The sequence below is a fragment of the Nicotiana attenuata genome, unplaced genomic scaffold (assembly GCF_001879085.1).
Source record: "Nicotiana attenuata strain UT unplaced genomic scaffold, NIATTr2, whole genome shotgun sequence".
Classification (NCBI taxonomy): domain Eukaryota; kingdom Viridiplantae; phylum Streptophyta; class Magnoliopsida; order Solanales; family Solanaceae; genus Nicotiana; species Nicotiana attenuata.
This window is the reverse complement of record NW_017671340.1, coordinates 17805-37549: the sequence shown is the minus strand read 5'-3', so window position 1 is coordinate 37549 and position 19745 is coordinate 17805. Positions and strand designations below refer to the sequence as shown.

Below are 19745 nucleotides of genomic sequence, written 5' to 3'. Positions count from 1 at the left end.
TGAGAATAGGAGGGAGGTTATATAGCAATCAAGAGTTAAACAAAATAAGGTAAAGAACCAATCATGTAGCAATTAGAAAAATTCAGGGAATCAATCACATGTAAAATTAGTAAGTCTTCCCTTTAATCAAGGGATAATGAATGGTAAAAGCAGGACAGATACTTAAGGAAGGAAATCGAGTACACAGTAGGTAATTAGGGGCGAATGCACAGGGGTTTCAATTAAGGAAACAATCAATAAGAATCAGCAAAATATCAAATAAGGCAAGGGAAAATTAATTAAGGTAAGCAGTTCAATTAAACCGAGTAGAGAGGTAAGAATCAAAAGTTTTGTTAATGAAAAGTGTTCAAATCAAACCAGGAAATAAGGACTTCAGAATAATCAAGGGTTCAATCAAAGAGAAAATCACATAAAGAGTCAGCAAGTATCACAAACAACTTAAATAAAGCAAGAAATAACAATCAAAATGAACATTGACATATAGGATCAGTAGAAAAGTTGAACCAAGAACTTAATAGAGGCATATTAGGATAAGAAAGTCACGAGAAATTTAAATGGATAAAGAGAAATCACAAGAACCAAGGCAAGAACACAGTCAGTACACCAGTACTCAGAAACCAAACAAAGAATGTCAAAAATTAGGGTTTTTTAGTATAAACGAGTTAAGGTTGTAGCAAACTTACGAAATCAGTCAAAACATATAAGAAGCAGAAGATCAAACACTCAAAAATTACCAAATGTTTTAGAAAAAGAAATTTCAGGAAACCCTAGTTTAGGGAAAGATGAAAAATCACTCGAAAATCATACGATTCTTGTAAAGAATCACAAGGTTATTGTAAAACTCATATGAAATAAATCCAAATCATCTCAGATCTACAAGGTTATTGTAAAACTCATATGAAATAAATCCAAATCATCTCAGATCTGTATAGATCTAAGAAGGTCAGAAGAAAAAATTAGGGTTTCGAGGAGAACAACACAGAGGTGAAGAAACATGCTTAGAAGCCCATAGATCATAGTCGATGTAGGACGATCTTACTCGGAATCACACTGGAACAGCCTGAAACAGGCGAGAACGGGGCCATAGATGCAAGCCAACTAACCCTGGTCCCTTGAGGACCCTGGAGATGGCAATACCAACGTGAGAGAGGTTACTAGAGCCTGGGGGATGGTGAGAAACCACCATAGATAGCCGTAGATGAGTGACGGTGAGGTCCGATTAGGGTTATGTTTGAGAGCATTTGAGAGAGGGGAGGGATTTCAGGGCGGCAGATGGTGGGAAATGAAAGGGTTTGGGGGGTCGTTTGGGACTAAAAAAGTAAGGGTCAATCTGGATCGTTGATCACAATGATCAACGGCCAGGATTTGCCTGGGTATTGGGTTGGGCAGATGGGTATTGAGCTGGTTATATTTGGGTTTAAAATTGGGCTGGGTATTGGGTTAAATTAAGGCCAAAATTGAAATAAAATAGGGCCAGATTTTAAATAGCCATTTTTAATAACTAAATAATTTATAAAAAATAATAAATGAATTCCAAAAATATCTTTGTGTACTAAAATGATTTAAAATAGTTATTTAACATTTTAAAAAAAAAAATGGAAGACCATTTTATGCATAAATAATGTAATTATACATTAGTATGGGCTATTATTGCAAAGATGTGCAATTTAGCCTAAAAATATAAATATAATTACAAAAAATGCACTAAAAATATTTAAACACTACGTTGGCATAAATAATGAATTTAGATGGCTAAATCATCACAAAGTAATTTTAAGGATAATTATTGGATATTTATATAAATAAAAAGAGAAGAAATAAATTAATTTGGAGCTTTTACAATTATAGAGAAATTACAAAAAATGCTTATGCATGCTTATAACTACATATGTGCTATTTAAAAGTATATATATCTATTAAAAATATATGAGGAAAAATTGGGTATCAACAGCTCCCCCTCTTTACCCAGGAAGGATGAAAGAGTTTTCGGGTAAAGAAATGATGGGCAATTTTGATCGAATGGGATATTTTTGAAAGATAGAGGCCGGACTCTGGTCTTGAGTTGCCTACATATCCCTGGTTTTACAGGAATTAGGCTATGTGTAGTTCTAGATTCATTGGCGGAATATACCGATGAAGTCATTTGCAAGAACGGACATGGGATCCAAGAGCGGTTATAGTGAACGGTTAAGTTTGAGCTAGTTTAAAGGAATTGGAGCGAGGTCGCTCCTGCTAGGAAAGCGGTTGCTTGATGATCACCTGCAGATAAAGAGATGCTACGAACCCGTAATTGTGCGAAAATTTAAACATGATGCAGGTTCCCTTTGGACCATGAAAGTTGTCTTTGGACGGTTAAGGATGACGTCCTCAAACCATGATGTCCTGGGACATGAATTGTTTAGTGAGGGATTCGCAAGCCATGAAATGGTGTTCTCGGGCCATGCAGATGGTTCCTCGAACCATGATGCCTTTGAGTAATGATATGCAAATTTGAGGGATCCTCAGGCCATGGCATGGTGTCTTCCGGCTATGAGGATGATGCCTTTAGACTATGACGCCTTTGGAAAGATTGGCGATATTTCAGCCCATGAGATGCAATAATAAGATGTTGACAAGACAAGGCTTAGTCTTGCGAGATGAAGGGCAGAGCTTAGCCCGATAGAAGAGCAAATAGATAGTACTGGAGTAGAGATACATTTATGCAAGGAGGGACAATTTTTAGTCCAATGCAAATGGAAGGCAGTGCTTAGCCTTATGCAAATGGGGAGGCAAGGATTAGCCTCATGCAAACAGGGAGGCAAGGATTAGCCTAATGCAAGTATGGAGGCAAGGATTAGCCTCAATGCAAATAGGGAGGCAGGGATTAGCCTCATGCGAATATGGAGGCAAGGATTAGCCTCGTGCAATTAGGGATGCAAGGATTAGCCTCATGCAAGTGGGGAGGAAGGGATTAGCCTCAAGCGATTAGGGAGGCAGGGATTAGCCTCATGCAAATGGGGAGGCAAAGATTAGCCTCATGCAGTTAGGGAGCAGGATTAGCCTCATGCAAATAGGGAGGCAGGGATTAGCCTCATGTAGGTAGGGAGGCAGGGATTAGCCTCATGCGAGTGGGGAGGCAAGGATTAGCCTCATGCAGTTAGGGAGGCAGGGATTAGCCTCATACAAATAGGGAGGCAGGAATTAGCCTCATGCAGGTAGGGAGGCAAGGATTAGCCTCATGCAAATAGGGAGGCAAGGATTAGCCTCATGCGAATAGGGAGGCAGGGATTAGCCTCATGCAAATATAGGGAGGCAAGGATTAGCCTCATGCAAATAGGGAGGCAGGGATTAACCTCATGCGAATATGGAGGCAGGGATTAGCCCCATGCAAATATGGAGGCAGGGATTAGCCTCATGCAGGTAGGGAGGCAGGGATTAACCTCATGCAAGTATGGGGAGTCAAGGATTAGCCTCATGCAGATAGAGAGTAGCAAATAAGAGTAGCATATGTCTTAGCCGGAGATATATTCAGTGTCTGAGGGACTGAATGATAGTGATCTTGTTACGTGTATATATTTGCGGGCGCTATTGCTATGTCAGATGTACCTGCGTTCACAAAAAAATTATAAGTTTTGTGGGGGGGGGGGAGGTTGGTTCATGCTTCTATCCGTTGGCCTTTCTTTGCTCTATTCTAGAGGCTTTTCGAGTTATCCTGGGTAACCTGACTGTTACGGAAATAGTGCTTTCGAAAATATGCAATTATTGATAAAAATTGAGTTATTTAGAAACATATCGAAATATCCAGTAATTTAGATGAACTAGTGACTGTAACACATTTCAGAGACGCTGCAACTTTCTTATGTTAGAATTTTGAGGGTCCCCCTCAAAATTCTGCCCCTGTTTGGTGGATGATCCTTCGGCCGCTTGCGAGTAACGAGTCTTGTTGAACCTCCTTCGGAATTTTGAGAATTCTTCTCAAAATTCTGCCCCAGTTTCTTAATCGATTTCTGACTGTCTGACATATGTTGGTGTTGGCTGGANGATGTGCAATTTAGCCTAAAAATATAAATATAATTACAAAAAATGCACTAAAAATATTTAAACACAGCGTTGGCATAAATAATGAATTTAGATGGCTAAATCATCACAAAAGTAATTTGAAGGATAATTATTGAATATTTATATTAATAAAAAGAGAAGAAATAAATTGATTTGGAGCTTTTAAAATTATAAAAAAATGATAAAAAATGCTTATGCATGCTTATAACTACATATGTGCTATTTTGAAAGTATATATATGTATTAAAAGTATATGAGAAAAAATTAGGTATCAACAGAAAGCAGCCAGGGCGGGTCCGATAACGATGAAGGGCCCAAAGGAGAAGCTGCCTCCGAGTGAGAAATCAGCCCAGGGCATAGTTAGGATTTTATTTTTCTTTTTTTTGTAAGACCCTTGTCGGTCTCTTGTACATATCATTCTTAATCAATATATATAAGAGGAAATTTCTCTTGAATGCCTTCCTAATTTTTATAAACATGTTTTTTGCCTTGTAAAATTTTCAACACTACTTTATGCTTTGACGGTGCGTTCGAGACTTTGGTTTTGGGTGACTTCGTCGAAGTCACCACGGTCAAGTTCGAATAAAGTTTGAACTCAAAGCATAGGCCCTTTAGGGTTTGTGTCGGATAATGGTGAGTCCGTGAGCCATGGTCAAGTTATTCTTTATTTGGGCTCGGGATAGTCGAACCCTTGGGTCCGGATGGAGTGAGAGCAGGATTTCGAACTCTTAACTATATTAGCCCTTAGCATTTTTAAATCGGGCTGATATGGCCTCTAAAAGATGGCTATTATTCCCCTCTTTTGGCTTAAAATACTTAGTGAAAATTTCTTTATGCCTTAGCATGTATTTTTTACCCATTGGGTTTTTTGAGGGTTCGATGTCGATCGAAACCCTTCTGCTTTTTGTGCCTGTGTTAAGATAATTCGATACCCCTTAAGGTATTTTGAGGGCTCATTTTATCGAAGCTCTTTTTGATTATTTGCCGAGGGTAGCCCTTTTTTTAACCGGTTTTTCAAAGAATTCGAAGGCCTATTTTTGACTGCGGGATTTGGACGTCTCCGAGCCGCGTTAATTTAGCCGTAGCCTTTGGGTATGCCTCTTGAGCTTATTCCCCAATAATATTTCAAACTTGTTCAAAGTGTTAGTCTCTGAGAATGATGGCCTTGGCTTATAGATCAAGGGATGCCTCTTTGAGGTCTTATGAATTCGAGTTTAGATAACTCGAACATGTCAATTAATGGCAGTCCCCGAGTGTTCGAGGTATATTTGCACTTGGCCCTTGAGCCATTTCTCACAAAATCATAAGTACGAAGCTTGTATAGTAGAAAGTTTTCTTTGAGACACAAAATATTTGATATAGAAAGAATGCTTCTTAAAATAACTGATACATGTGTACATGCTTTGCCATCAGGGCTTGACTAATCTATATGGACATGTTTCACTCGACCATCTGGCCCATTACAAAGTTTTCCCTATCGAGACCCTTTGACATGAAGTATTTTCCTCGAAAATATGACCTCCGAGGGTGATGCCTCCCAGTATTCGAGGTTGATTGAAAAGAAGCCTTGGATACTGTTGAATTTTTCTCAGGTAGCACATAATTGTTGCCTCGTTAAAAACCTCGCCGGAAAAACTCATTTGGGATAAAAACCGACCTAAGGGAAAAAGAGTGTAATGCATGCTTTAAAATCTGAGGTCCTCGTGTTGAAAAGTTTCTCGACGTCCTCAATCAAACACCTGAAATAAGTTAGTATCAAATGCAAATGAAAAACGGGGAAAGTCATACCTTAGCAATAGTACCGTTTGAGGAGTGATACATTCCAATTGTTGAGCAATTGCTCGCCCTCCATTGTGCCAAGTTTGTAAGACCCCTTTCCGATGATACCGAGGACCTGATATTGTCCTTCCTAATTTGGGCCTATTTTTCCTTCATTTGTGTCTCGAGTGTTGAGGGTGACTTTCCTTAGAACTAAGTCCCCAATTCCGAAGTGGCGAAGGTTGGTTCTTCTATTATAATATATCTCGATTCTTTGCTTTTGTGCAGCCATCCAAACGAGCGCAGCTTCTTGTTTTTCATCCAATAGCTCGAGGCTAGTATTCATAGCCTCGTGATTTGATTCTTCCATCGTATGTCGAAATCTGGTGCTAGGTTCCCCGACTTTGACCGGAATTAAGGCCTCAGAGCCGTATATTAAGGAGAACGGGGTTGCCCCCGTACTAGACTTCGTTGTTGTTCGATATGCCCAAAGGACTTCGGGTAACATTTCTCTCCACATCCCTTTTGCGTCGTTCAACCTTTTTTTTAAGTTGTGAATGATAGTCTTGTTCGTTGATTCAGCTTGTTCGTCCCCTTTAGGATGATATGGTGTTGATAATATCCTTTTTATTTTGTGCTCCTCGAGGAATTTCGTTACCTTGCTGCCGATAAATAGTTTTCCATTGTCACACACTATTTCGGCGGGTATTCCAAATCGACATACGATGTGATCCCAGATGAAGTCTATAACCTATTTCTCTCTTACTTTCTCGAGTGCATGTGCTTCAACCCATTTAGAGAAATAGTCAATCATAAATAAAATGAACTTAGCTTTACCTGGGGCCGTTGGCAGAGGGTCGACAATATCCATCCCCCATTTCATGAATGGCTACGGGGATAGGACTGAATGAAGTTGCTTCCGGGCTGATGGATCATCGGTGCAAACCTTTGACATTTATCACATTTTCGAACAAACCCCTTAGTGTCTTTTTCCATGCTATCCCAGTAGTATCCTGCTCTAATGATTTTGTGAATCAACGACTCGGTGCCGGAGTGGTTTCCACAAGTGCCTTCATGGACCTCTCGCAGAACATAATCGGTGTCTCCTAGTCCTAAACATACTGCCAATGGTCCATCGAATGTCCTTCTGTATAATGTTCCATCCTCATCCAACGTGAATCGAGCAGTTTGGTTCGTAGGGCCCTCGACTCTTTAGGGCCGGATGGGAGCTTTTCGTTCTTCAAATGTTCAATATATTTATTCCTCCAATCCCAGATCAATCTTGTAGAGTTTATCTCGGCATGGCCTTCCTCGATCACCGATCTCGAGAGTTGAACGACAGTCTCCGAGCTGATCCCATCTTCCTCGACCGACGACCCCAGATTTACAAGTGCATCGGCCTCACTATTTTGTTATCGTGGCACATGCTGTAAAGTCCATTCCTTGAATCAGTGCACAGTTACCTGCAGCTTGTCCAAATACCTTTGCATTCTATCCTCTCGAACTTCGAAGGTTTTGTCTACTAGGTTCACCACCAGTAAAGAGTCACACTTAGCTTCAATGACTTTCACTCCCAAGCTTTTAGCTAGCTGGGCCTCATTGTTAGTCAACCTAGAAGTTTTGATAGAATTCCTAATAGTGCTACCCGTGGGAGACTTTAGAACGATGCCTAACCCGGACCCTTTCACATTTGAAGCACTGTCTGTGAAAGGGTCCACACCCCCGATGATGTGCCTGATTTTAACAAAAGTTCTTTTTCAACTTTGGGTACGAGGATTGGCGTGAAATCAGCCACGAAGTCTGCCAAAATTTGGGACTTGATGGCCCTTTGAGGTTGATACTCGATATCGTACCCACTGAGTTCGACGGCCCATTTGTCCAGTCAGCCCGATAGTTCGGGCTTGTATAAAATATTACGACGTGGGTATGTGGTTAATACGCATATGGGGTGACACTGAAAGTATGGTTTTAAGTTTCTAGAAGCGTTTATCAGTGCAAGTGCCAATTTCCCTAAGTGTGGATACCTAGTCTCTACTTCTCCTAAGGTTCGACTTACATTATAAACAGGAAATTGCGTACCTTGCTCTTCCCGAACTAGGACACCACTTTCCGAGATTTTCGATACTTCCAAGTACAAGTAAAGTTTCTCATCTGCCTTTGGAGTGTGAAGTAGTGGTGGGCTCAATAGATATCGCTTTAATTCCTCTAATGCTTGTTGGCACTCCAGGGTCCAGGTAAAATCATTCTTCTTTTTTAGCAAAGAGAAAAATCCGTGGCTTCGATCCGACGACCTCGAGATGAATCGGCCTAAAGCAGCTATCTGTCCAGTTAGCCTCTGCACGACCTTTACACTGTCCACGAAGGTGATGTCTTCGATGGCCTTGATTTTATCTGGATTGATCTCGATTCCCCGGTTCGACACCATAAAGCCCAGGAATTTGCCCGAACCGGCCCCGAAAACACATTACTCGGGGTTGAGCTTCATGTTATATCTCCGCAAAATCTCGAACGTTTCCTGCAAATGAGCCAAATGGTCCTCTGCGTGCAGGGACTTAACTAGCATGTCATCGATATAAAGTTCAATTGACTTACCTATTTGTTCTTCGAACATTTTATTTACTAGGCGTTGGTAAGTAGCTCCAGCATTTTTTTGCCCAAAGGGCATTGCGTTATAGCAATATGTTCCATACTTGGTAATAAATAAAGTCTTTTCCTGGTCTTCCGGGTTCATTTGAATTTGGGTATACCGAGAATAGGCATCGAGAAAGGTAAGGATCTCGTGGCCAGCTGTGGCGTCGATTATGCGGTCGATGTTAGGCAGTGGAAAAGAATCTTTCGGGAATGCCTTGTTTAATTTCTTATAGTCTACACACATTCTAAGTTGTTCCTTTTTTAGGGACTACGACTACATTGGCTAGCTATTCGAGATATTTTACTTCCCGAATAGACCCTATTTTGAGAATTTTAGTTACCTCGTCCTTTATGAATGTGTGCTTTACCTCGGACTGGGGTCTTCTCTTTTGTTTCACCGGTTTGAACCTGGGGTCAAGGCTTAGCCGATGCGTTGTTATCTCTGGTGGGATCCCTGTCATGTCTAAATGGGACCAAGCAAAATAATTCATGTTATCAATAAGAAATTAAATAAGATTTTTCTTGAGTTTGGGGGTTAACCCCGTTTCCAGGTATACCTTTCGCTCGGGTAGGTACTTGATCAATATAACCTGTTCCATCTCTTCGAACGTTTATTTGGTGGCGTCGAAGTCTTCGGGTACAATAAAGGTTCGAGGGATCAAAAAATCCCCCTCTTCTTCTTCTATCTCCTGCTTTCCCGCTTTGGTCGAGGTTGGTGGCTGTGATTGCTATTTGGCTTCCTATTTACCTTTGATGCTCGACCTTTCCGAAGTTGATAGTGTTGATATTAGTATTACCTCATCGACCGCAAATATTTCCTTTGCGTCATGATGCTCCCTGTATACTCTTTTTACACCGTCCGTCGTCAAAAATTTCATCATTTGGTGGAGAGTCGAGGGAACTGCCCTCATATTGTGGATCCAAGGCCTTTCGAGTAGGGCTTTATACCTCATGTCGCCCTCGATCACGTGGAATTTGGTATCTTGAATGGTTCCAGCCACGTTCACCGGTAAAATAATCTCCCCTTTAGTTGTTTCACTGGCCATGTTGAAGCCGTTTAAGACCCGAGCTGCGGCCATGATTTGATCTTGTAGGTCGAGTTGCTCCACGAACCTCGATCGAATGATATTCGCTGAGCTACCTGGATCCACTAAAACACGCTTAATTTGAACTTTATTTAATAAGATAAAATTACCAGAGCGTCATTGTGTGGCTGAGAAATGCCTTCTACTTCTTCGTCATTCAATGATAAGGAACCTTCGGGCACATAATCTCGGGTTTGTTTTTCCCTATTGATTGACACCTTAGTGCATTTGAATATGGGTCCCTATGGAACATCGACCCCACCGACGATCATACGAATGGCATGCTGGGGTTCCTCCTGTTAATTTTTCCTGTTGGCGTCCCTTTCTCTAAAATGATTCTTAGCTCGATCGTTGAGGAACTCTCGAAGATGACCCTTATTGAATAGACGAGCTACCTATTCCCTCAGTTTCCTACAATCCTCGGTTTTGTGACCATGCGTGCCATGATATTTGCACATCCAATTTGGGTTTCTTTGGGAAGGATTGGTCTATATGGGTCTGGACCACCTAGTATCTTTGATCCTTCCGATTGCCGATACAATACCGGATGCGTCGATGCTAAAGTTTTACTCCGATAACCGAGGTTCCTCCACGGGATCGGCATGCTTATAAAAACCACTCTTGCTCAGAAGTCCCCGAGAATTCTGCCCTCAATCGTTTCTTCGATCATTCCGGGAGTGATTGTGTCCTGAACTATTGTTCTTTTGATCCGCGGTATATGGCTGATATCGTTCTCTGTTCGACCTTGGCTCCCTGTCGACGTCTCTCGAGGTTTTAACTGCCAACCTATTAGGATGTAGTGAACCGGATGGGGCTCCTAATTAGTCGTGCTCAACCCTGATCTTCGATTAATATTGATTGTGCACATCTGCCCGAGTTGCAGCTGGATACTCGACCAAATTTTGTTTCAACTATCGTGATCCTATCGGACTCCGCTCGTTCAACCCTTGGGTGAAAGCTTGAACGACCCAATCATCTGTGACCGGTGGCAACTCCATGCGTTCCACTTGAAATCGGGATGCAAACTCCCTCAGCATTTCATTATCCCTTTGTCTTAACTTAAAAACGTCTGATGTTCTTGTTGCGACCTTTATGGCCCCGGCGTGTGCCTTCATGAAAGAGTCTGCTAACATGGCAAATGAGTCGATGGAATTTGGTGGCAGGTTGTGATACCAAATCATTGCTCCTTTTGACAAGGTTCCCAAATGTTTTCAACAAAATAGACTCGATCTCATCTTCATCTGAGCCATTTCCTTTAATTCCGCATGTGTACGAAGTGATGTGTTCATTAAGATTGGTGGTCTCCTTGTATTTAGGTATATCCGGCATACAGAACTTCTTAGGAATAGGCTTCAGAGTCGCACTCTGAGGAAAAGGTTTTTGCACGAACTTTTTCGAATCCAATCCCTTTAGGATCGGGAGTGCCCCCGGTATGTGATTAACTCGGGAGTTGTATGTTTCTACTATTTTATCATTATCTTCAATTTTCTTCTCCGTCGGCTCGATTCTTTTGGTGAGCTCCTCGAGCATTTTCATAATTGAAGGATCAGTCCTTGATTCGTTACCATTCGACCTTTCTGGCACTGGCTCGGTATGGCGAGTGATTTCTGGCTCGACCACACTTGGAGTCCGATATTGATTTTGTAATTGAGCAATAGCGGACTGCTGAGCCTGTAGCATTTCGAATATTATCTGGAGGCTAACTCCCCTGCCTTCTCTGCCCTGTGTACCTTGGCCACCAGATCGGCCTTCCCTACGTACACTCCCTTCGGGGTCCGTGCCTAGGTCCGCATATAGAGCAACGTGCAAAGTGATATTAACTAGATCGGCAACCGGTACTCCCCTGAGATTAGTCGGTGGCACCCCAGCTCCTGGAGCAATTACATTGTCGTTTTCCCCGTGAAATCCGAGACCATCCTCACCATGTACGGGTGCGTTTTGTGAGTTTGACATGCTTTAACCTAAGAGCAAAAGTACTTGACAAGAACAAGTGTGAAAAATAACGTGTGTTATCAGAATCAGCGCTGAAACAATCACTATTATCTTTACCCCACGGTGGGCGCCAAACTGATCACCCTAAAATTCGAGTAACAATTAAACTTATATTGTGATTTTAAGGATATGTGATTTAATCCAGTACCAATTGATAAACAAGGAGTCAAATAGATAAATTAAAGAATAAAATAGATCAAACCAGTGTGTAAACTAAGTCTCGACCTCGATCTGTGACAATCTCGAGGTATGGTAACAGGATTAACAAATGGTAAATAACTCTTGATGAACAGTAAGTGAAATAGCAAGAGAGCAACGTGTATATATTTTCTTATCAGAAAACAATGATCAATGTGTTACAAATGGATAGGATCCCCCATTTTATATAATAATGGAGTCCTAAATAAGGTGCACTTCCAATCATAATATGAAATCATATTTGACAACTGTTTAACCGCTGAAGACCAATCCATTCCGAAATTTACGCCGTGATCTCCGGCCCATTGCGGGTATCTCGCTCTTTCCGTTACTGACTTATACTAGCATCGCCTCGAAGCATGGCTTCTTCTGACCTCGGTAAGGGTTATCGACCATGACCTTGGAAAGGAACTTCGACCCCGAGCTCGTCGTCCTGGCTTTCCGACGTGGTATCATTTTTTCATCGAAGACCGAAATGGGATAGCCCCAATTCCCACCATATACACAAATATAGTAGCAAAGAAACAATACTCTATCTTGTATTGAGTAATAATCTAGTGCCAAATACCATGCTATATTCTCATTTACATATGGCAAGTACGTTTTGTATGAAGCACATAACTACAACCTCAAAACCGAATTCTAACAGGATAATTTGTCTGCCTAGCGAAGCAAAAGGAAAAAATAAAGAAAAAGAGCGCTTGGAAAAGAAAAAAATTATTAGAAGTAGGTCTTTAATGTTGGACTAAGGAATAACAAAAAAATTAAGTTCCATACAAAGTGGGCCAAACTGGGTAAGAAGGTAAAACATGGACCAATTTTATTAGTATTATTGCCCCAACTGATAAACTCCTATAGCAAAGGTTAACACCTTATTTATTTTAAATAAATACCATTTAAAAAAATTATATTCTGTAGATCTCTTTTAATTTTTATAACAAAATATCTAATTTTTGTTACCTCCTAGCCCTAAGCCACTAAATACGCTAATCAGTTACCGTATTTTCTTTCTCTCTCTACTTTCATACATGCCAAACTATTTCGATTTGCTGAACCCTAAACCCTTCCGTTGCAATTAATTCTCATGGAATTGCTCAAGTGAAGAGTGTAACCGGTAGCAAGATTCTCAGAACCCTGAAGGCTCATGGACTTGCTCCTGAGATTCCCGAGGATCTCTACCACCTTATCAAGAAAGCAGTGGCCATCAGGAAGCATCTTGAAAGAAACAGGAAAGACAAGGATTCCAACTTTAGATTGATTCTCGTCGAGAGCAGGATTCATCGACTTGCTCGCTACTATAAGAAAATAAAGAAGCTTCCACCCAGTCTGAAAGTATGAATCAACCACCGCCAGTACTCTTGTGGCTTAGAGAAGATCATGGCACGGGATTACTAGCTTCTTGGTTAAGTCCCATCTTCAAAATTATAGACTAAGTTGTTTTTGTATGGCCGAGTTTGAATGGAACAAATGGGCGTGCGGCTATGGATGTCTCTTCTGACAAGACGATCACGGGTCCCCAAGGAGTGTTAGTAATTTCTGCAACCGAAATTGAATCCAAAGGAGATGAAGCCTTCGATCGATAGCGGCGTGGGAACAGTGAGATTCAGGGTTTTTGCTCGACGGTGGATTCGCCGGAAATTAGGGTTTGTTCTTGAACAAAGACGACGGAGTTTGGGGCTGAGCAATTTAATTTTCTGTTAATATATTTCAATGTTTTTTCAACGTATCACGCTGTATTTTTATGTATTCATTGTTTTTTTTCTCATTGTAATTCAATGTATCTCGCTGTATTCCATGTATTTTATTGTATTCACGGTCTTATTTTCCATTGTATTTCAATGTGTCCCGCTGTATTCTATGTATTTCGCTGTCTCGCTATATGCTATGAATGTACTCATATATTTTTTTTAATTAATATAATTTATGTATTAAGATGTATTATATAATTTCTCTTAAAGATTGCTATATTTTTGGGGTATTTTCCGGTTGAGAATCTTTTTTATAACTGGAATAAATTTTGTGTGTTATAATTGAGTTTGTTGAGTTATATTAGGAGTCTATTATGTTAATTGATTCACTTTCCATTTAAAAACAGTGTAATCCCTGTTTCACGCCGTGAATACAGTCGAATACAATAATCTGTCCACTCGAATACAGCAACTGATCAGCTGGACTTCCCTGATTCACGCCTATTTTTGCTATTGTATTCATGAATACAGTAGCTTAAATACATCTAATACATCTTATAACAACAGAAAACTTATCTACAATCCGTAATATAGCAAATGGTGTCTATAGGTAGCTAATTACCGCTAAAAGATTGTGTTTTATGAAACTTTCTCTAATTTTTTTTATAATTTTATTTGGAAAAATCTGCTAAAGGAAGAAGCGGAAAATTTGACTTTTTAAAACTAGACAAAAAGAATAATGGTTGAGATAAGGATATATTATTTAATTTGACACATTGAACTGCACATTTATTATAGATCATGAGTATTTAATTTGAGCTGAATTTGAAAAAAAATATGTGAATCTAGTATTGAAAAAAATTGAAAATTGAAGTTGAGTTTGACTGTAAACTGCACTTGGAATAAAAAGCTTGTTAAAGTTAAAGACTCACGAATAAAAGTGTAAAACCAATATTTAGTTGACCTGATATACACCTTCAAACGAGCATTCAACATTTCACTTCAATATTTCTCCTTGGTAGATGGCTTCGGAATGAATATAACACCTTATAAGCCAGACTTAAATTATTATTTTTCCTTTCTAGAGTCTCTTTACCGGAAGAAAATAGTGAAGAAGCCAATCAAAGAAAAGAACAAGCAAAAAGAAAAAACGAAAAAGAGTGACAAAAATTAACAACTTCCTCAGCAATGTTTTTACCAACTTCTTTGGTGAGGACTTAATGCCACCAAACAATGACTCTTTCTTTGGCATTTTCTTATTGAAGTTATAACTCCAGTCGTTGTCTTCATATAATATGCAATTTTCAGAAGGCAATCTCTATTTACATTGTACCACATATCGTAAAGCAAATGTCTTCCCAAACGATGATAGTGAAATTCTTTCAATCGAAACGCAGACTGCACTACTAAAAAAAGGGAAAAATATATTAAGTGGGAATTGATTAATTAGTATTTCTTTTGATAAATAAATCTAACCTTTAACTAAGTGCACCATTTAACGTTTTTGGAGCACGAACGCCAACAGTTAATATTATACTAGCTAATTCTAAAAAATACGTGCATAATATATCTAACTTTGCATGAGGAAAAACCATTAGTTCGTGTGCTCCACAATCTCTCCTATAAATCTGTCCATGCCTATGAAAGGTCATTTTGAAATGGAAAAAAAGAATTTTGATCATAATATATTATATTAACAACCGTTTATTGTATGTTAATAATTTGAAACAAGAGTTAATCGATGAATAAATAAACAAATTTAACTTATGGGATACTCTTAATATGAGACGTTTCTATAGAATTGCCAAAGAGGCCATCCGAATTAGTGTTAAGATAGCGATATCTATTGCCATTAGATGTAGGTTTCATAGATCCCAACTATATCTACTATCTAAGGTGTTATATATAAAAAATCTTATGTAGAGTATTCAAGCAACGCTATGAGTTCCGGACGAAATGGGACAAGTACCCGTCACCAACGTCTAGGGTAGCGTGGGGCGTCTTGGGGTCGAAATGACCAAGTTCCGGAGGAAATAGGACAAGTTCCCGTCACCAGCGCCTAGGGTAGCGTGGGGTTAGCCCTAGGGCTGAAATTTTTGAGGTTCTAGAAACTGCGCCACAGGTAGTGCCCCACACTACTTGTGGCGCTACTTTGTGACTTTTTCTCGTTTCTTCCCCTTTTCGCTTCAATTCTCGCACCTTCGTCCCAAATTGCCTCCGCATGATTCCTACATATAAAAATACCACAAACCATTATATTACACATGCGAAATTTACGAAACATGAGTAAAATGCGAGGCAATATGCATATAAATGTACATACTTTAAGCCGAATATGAGGTGTTATACACAAAAATTCTTATGTGGAGTATTCAAGTAACGCTGTGAGAATACCTCTCATTGGTGTAAAGATCAATATTTATTTATCAATGAATTTATAATAATGTGATCTTATTATCTATATACATTCTAATATTAGTATAAATTAAAAACATTAAATTCAGATAGATTTACATATACAGCCTAAATTGCTTGTGAATGGATATATAGTCAGGTCACGTCTACGGCACGAAGCAATTGTTTTAATTTAGGCAGCTGAATATCGTCCTCTGTTATTGGACCCATCTGCTTGATCCCTTCGCTTTGGGTCGAAGAGATAAGGGTATACTCCATTTCCTACTTTTGTCAAAGTATCAAACACCCCAACTCCACGTCACTTGCTACCTAATTATAGATTTTCATTTTTATCTTTCCCCCTTATAAATAAAGCCACTCTCTCTTCATTGTCCAAACAAGAAAAGTACTCAAATTAATTCCTTTTTGGCTATCAATAATTGTTTATTTCTTTCACTATGGCCGTCTATAGAAAGGTGCTAGTAATGATGTCTATGGCTGTAGCTATTTTAGCCGTTAGCTTCAGCAAAGTTTGTGGAGATCCAGACTTGCTCCAAGATATCTGCGTTGCTGATCTCAACTCAAGTAAGTAATTGGAACCATACCCTTTTCTTTAGTATCTTCTTTAATATAGAGAAAAAAGGAAGATTCATGATCAGTACTATATTGTTCTGCTTCATGTTAGGTTTTTTTTTGGGTTTTATAATTTTCTTGTTTGTACTTTCTTTCTATTTATGTTTGTGTATTTCTTCAACTTGACATTGACATTGACATTTCTCCTTGCTAGCTGTTGTTTCTTCTTTTGCTTACATATTTATATTTATTTATGACTAATATGTCTCACTGCCACCAACTATACTTTTGCAAGTGTCGTGTAAGCAAATATACCACGTGAAGGCTTCACGGTGAAGCCATTACTACCAGACCTTATTAATGCTTCAACACTTGTTTCTTTTTGGAAATAGCATTTTTGGTCCCTTAGTTATTGATATATTCTAATTTTGCTTCTTCTAATGTATGATTAAGCACATTCAACTTTCAATTACTAAAAATGGCCCCTTTATATAGGAAAAATATGTTACATTTGGATATTCTTAGAACCATGTTACCCGAAGTAACATACAAACTTTTAAGTGACATCATGATAAATAATTCGCTAAATTTTCTTAAGATTCACAAGCAGAGGGATCAAAAGTGCACATTTCAATTAGTCAAATGTTAAATGTATTTAACTAGATATCATAAGAACCAAAATAAGAGTTTTTTTGGTATTTGAGGGACTAACAATGCGAATTTCCCTTTATTTTTTCTTCTTTTTTCACTTGGGAAATTAACATTTTCTTTTTCTTGGGTTTCATCTCTTTTCGGATTAACTTCTTAATTAATTCTGTTACATTATGGGTTAACAAATATCTTAGTACGACCAAAGTAAATCATGTTTCTTATTATTAGAGGCAGAGGGGATGTAGTACTGTATGGCTGCCGGATTCATATGAATGCAATACTTTCCCTGCGAAGTATAATTATGTGTAAAAATTCATTAAAATTACAACATATAGTAGGTCTGAACCTATAACTTTAAAAATACAATATGTTCAATGCTAAAAATTTTAAAAGTTGAACCCACATAATCTGGATCTGCCTCTATTTAGAGATTGATTCAGGATGATAGGATATTGAAACACTACTACTACTATTCTTTCCGATATCAAGTAGTGACAATATATTTCGAAAAGAAAATTTTGAACGAAGTTTCAAATGTGTAATGTGTTCAATAAGCTAAAGTTAATCTCAATGTAATTCATCAAGTTTAAATCCTGGATCTGCCTCGCACTTTGTACTAAAAGACTACATTAACTACTGCTTCAATTCTTATGCATATATTTTGAATATACAGGCGTGAGCGTGAATGGATTTCCTTGTAAGAAGAATTTCACGGCTGCTGATTTCTCATCAATGGCCATATCCAAGCCAGGAGATACAAACAACACAATGGGTTCTTCAGTCACTGGAGCTAATGTCATAAAAGTCCCTGGCCTTAACACACTCGGCGTATCCCTTTCTCGAATTGACTATGCCCCTGGTGGAATTAACCCACCCCATACTCACCCTCGTGCCACTGAAATGGTCTTCGTTTTGGAAGGTGAATTGGATGTTGGATTCATTACTACTGCCAATGTACTAATTTCAAAGCACATTACAAAGGGTGAAGTTTTTGTTTTCCCTAAAGGACTTGTCCATTTTCAAAAGAATAATGGCAAAGTTCCAGCTGCTGTTATTTCTGCATTCAATAGCCAGTTTCCAGGCACTCAGTCAATAGCAGCTACTTTGTTTGCTGCTTCACCAACTGTGCCAGATGATGTCTTGACCAAGACATTCCAAGTCGGTACTAAGGAAGTGGAGAAGATCAAGTCTAGGCTTGCACCTAAGAAATAGAAATGTTTTTAACTACTACTTTATATAATTGCTGTGTCTATTAATTTCTTGAGCGGGTGAATTTTTTTTTCTTCAAATGTTTGTAATTCCCTTATGTCTCTATTTTTTATAACTAATAATGCGATTTCTTTCTAAATCTTGCTCCAAAATCCCCCACTCCCCCCTCTTTAACGGTGATAATGTCTTTAAGGAATTTTGCATTTTTATTCCTCCATTAATTGTTAATCGAAAATGTCTCACAACATTTTGTAGGAAGAGAATGTCAAATCAGTGGGTGAGTTCATTAACATCTTAGGTCTGCTTAGATAACGTAAATAATTCTTTTCCTAAAGATGAGGAGTGCAAAAAATCAAGGTAAGTATGATTTTAACATGGATTCTGAAAAATACCGAATGGTTATGTTTTGCCTTATCTTCACGAGATTAATTTCTATACACTGCAGTGAAAAAGAATATTTACAGTATTATATGTAGTGTCTTTTAATCAAACTTGTATACTTTGGAATATAAAACATATTAAAGTACTGTCATTGGGGGGTTTCTAATTTCCAAACACTAGCTAGATAAATGTATATGAATGTCACGACCCGGAATCCCCACCCTCGGGAGTCGTGATGGCGCCTACTCGTGGAAGCTAGGCAAGCCAAGAACAATCGCAAACATCATCCTAATTCATTTTACCCATGATTAAACAATCTAAATTATAGATGCATAAGCAATTTAAAATACTGCGATTAATAAAAGATAGCGGAAGTCTGAACTGAGAATATAGCAACAACGTCTAAGCATCAATACAAGCCTCTACCCAGCACCTGGTGTCACAACATTTCACGGACCATCTAAGAATGCTAAATACAAAGTCTGAAACAAAATGATAGAACTCTGACTCGGTACAAGGGAAACAGGGCAGAAAGGGGATAAAAGAGATGCCGGGCCTGCGGACGCCTGCAGGACTACCTCGGGATCTCGTGGACTGAAAGACTGCTCCCTGGCCTACTGCTGCGCACTGTAAGCTGCTCTGACACCTGGATCTGTGCAAAAGAGCACAGAGTGTAGCATCAGCACAACCGACCCCATGTGCTGGTAAGTGCCTGGCCTAACCCCGACGAGGTAGTGACGAGGCTAGGACCAGACTCCAGATAAATCTGTGCAGATATATATATATATACACACACACACACAATACANCAGATATATATATATATATATATATATATATATATATATATATATATATATATATATATATATATATATATATATATATATATATACAATATAACGAAGAGGCAAACAGGAATAAACAATTAAAACTGGGGGAGGGAACATGTTTCGGGGGTAGCAGATATAAATAGAATATAAGGAATAATAGAGGAGAAATCTACTGTCTAGATTCTAACACGGAAATAAGAAATAAAGACAAATTCACATGTTCAGCTCATCTTGTTACGGGCGTGCAACCCGATCCCATTTCATCAACTCGTGGTAGGCGTACCACCCGCTCCCATTTCACAAAATTTTGTGGT

At 38.9% G+C, this 19745-nt stretch overlaps 1 protein-coding gene across 1 annotated transcript; it reads left to right on the top strand.

Moving 5' to 3' along the window:
* Positions 1 to 16147: 16147 nt before the first annotated feature.
* LOC109207667 (nectarin-1-like) lies at positions 16148 to 18356 on the top strand. Its single transcript, XM_019370632.1, has 2 exons — positions 16148 to 16369; positions 17682 to 18356. The coding sequence occupies exons 1-2, from the start codon at positions 16243 to 16245 to the stop codon at positions 18218 to 18220; spliced, it is 666 nt and encodes a 221-aa protein (XP_019226177.1). The 5' UTR covers positions 16148 to 16242; the 3' UTR covers positions 18221 to 18356.
* The last annotated feature ends 1389 nt before the right edge of the window (positions 18357 to 19745 follow it).

Excerpts from the sequence above, each read along its gene's own strand:
- LOC109207667 (XM_019370632.1), top strand. The coding sequence starts at position 16,243 with ATGGCCGTCTATAGAAAGGTGCTAGTAATGATGTCTATGGCTGTAGCT. Across the intron at positions 16,370-17,681 it reads CGTTGCTGATCTCAACTCAA|GCGTGAGCGTGAATGGATTT; the intron begins GTAAGTAATTGG and ends TTGAATATACAG.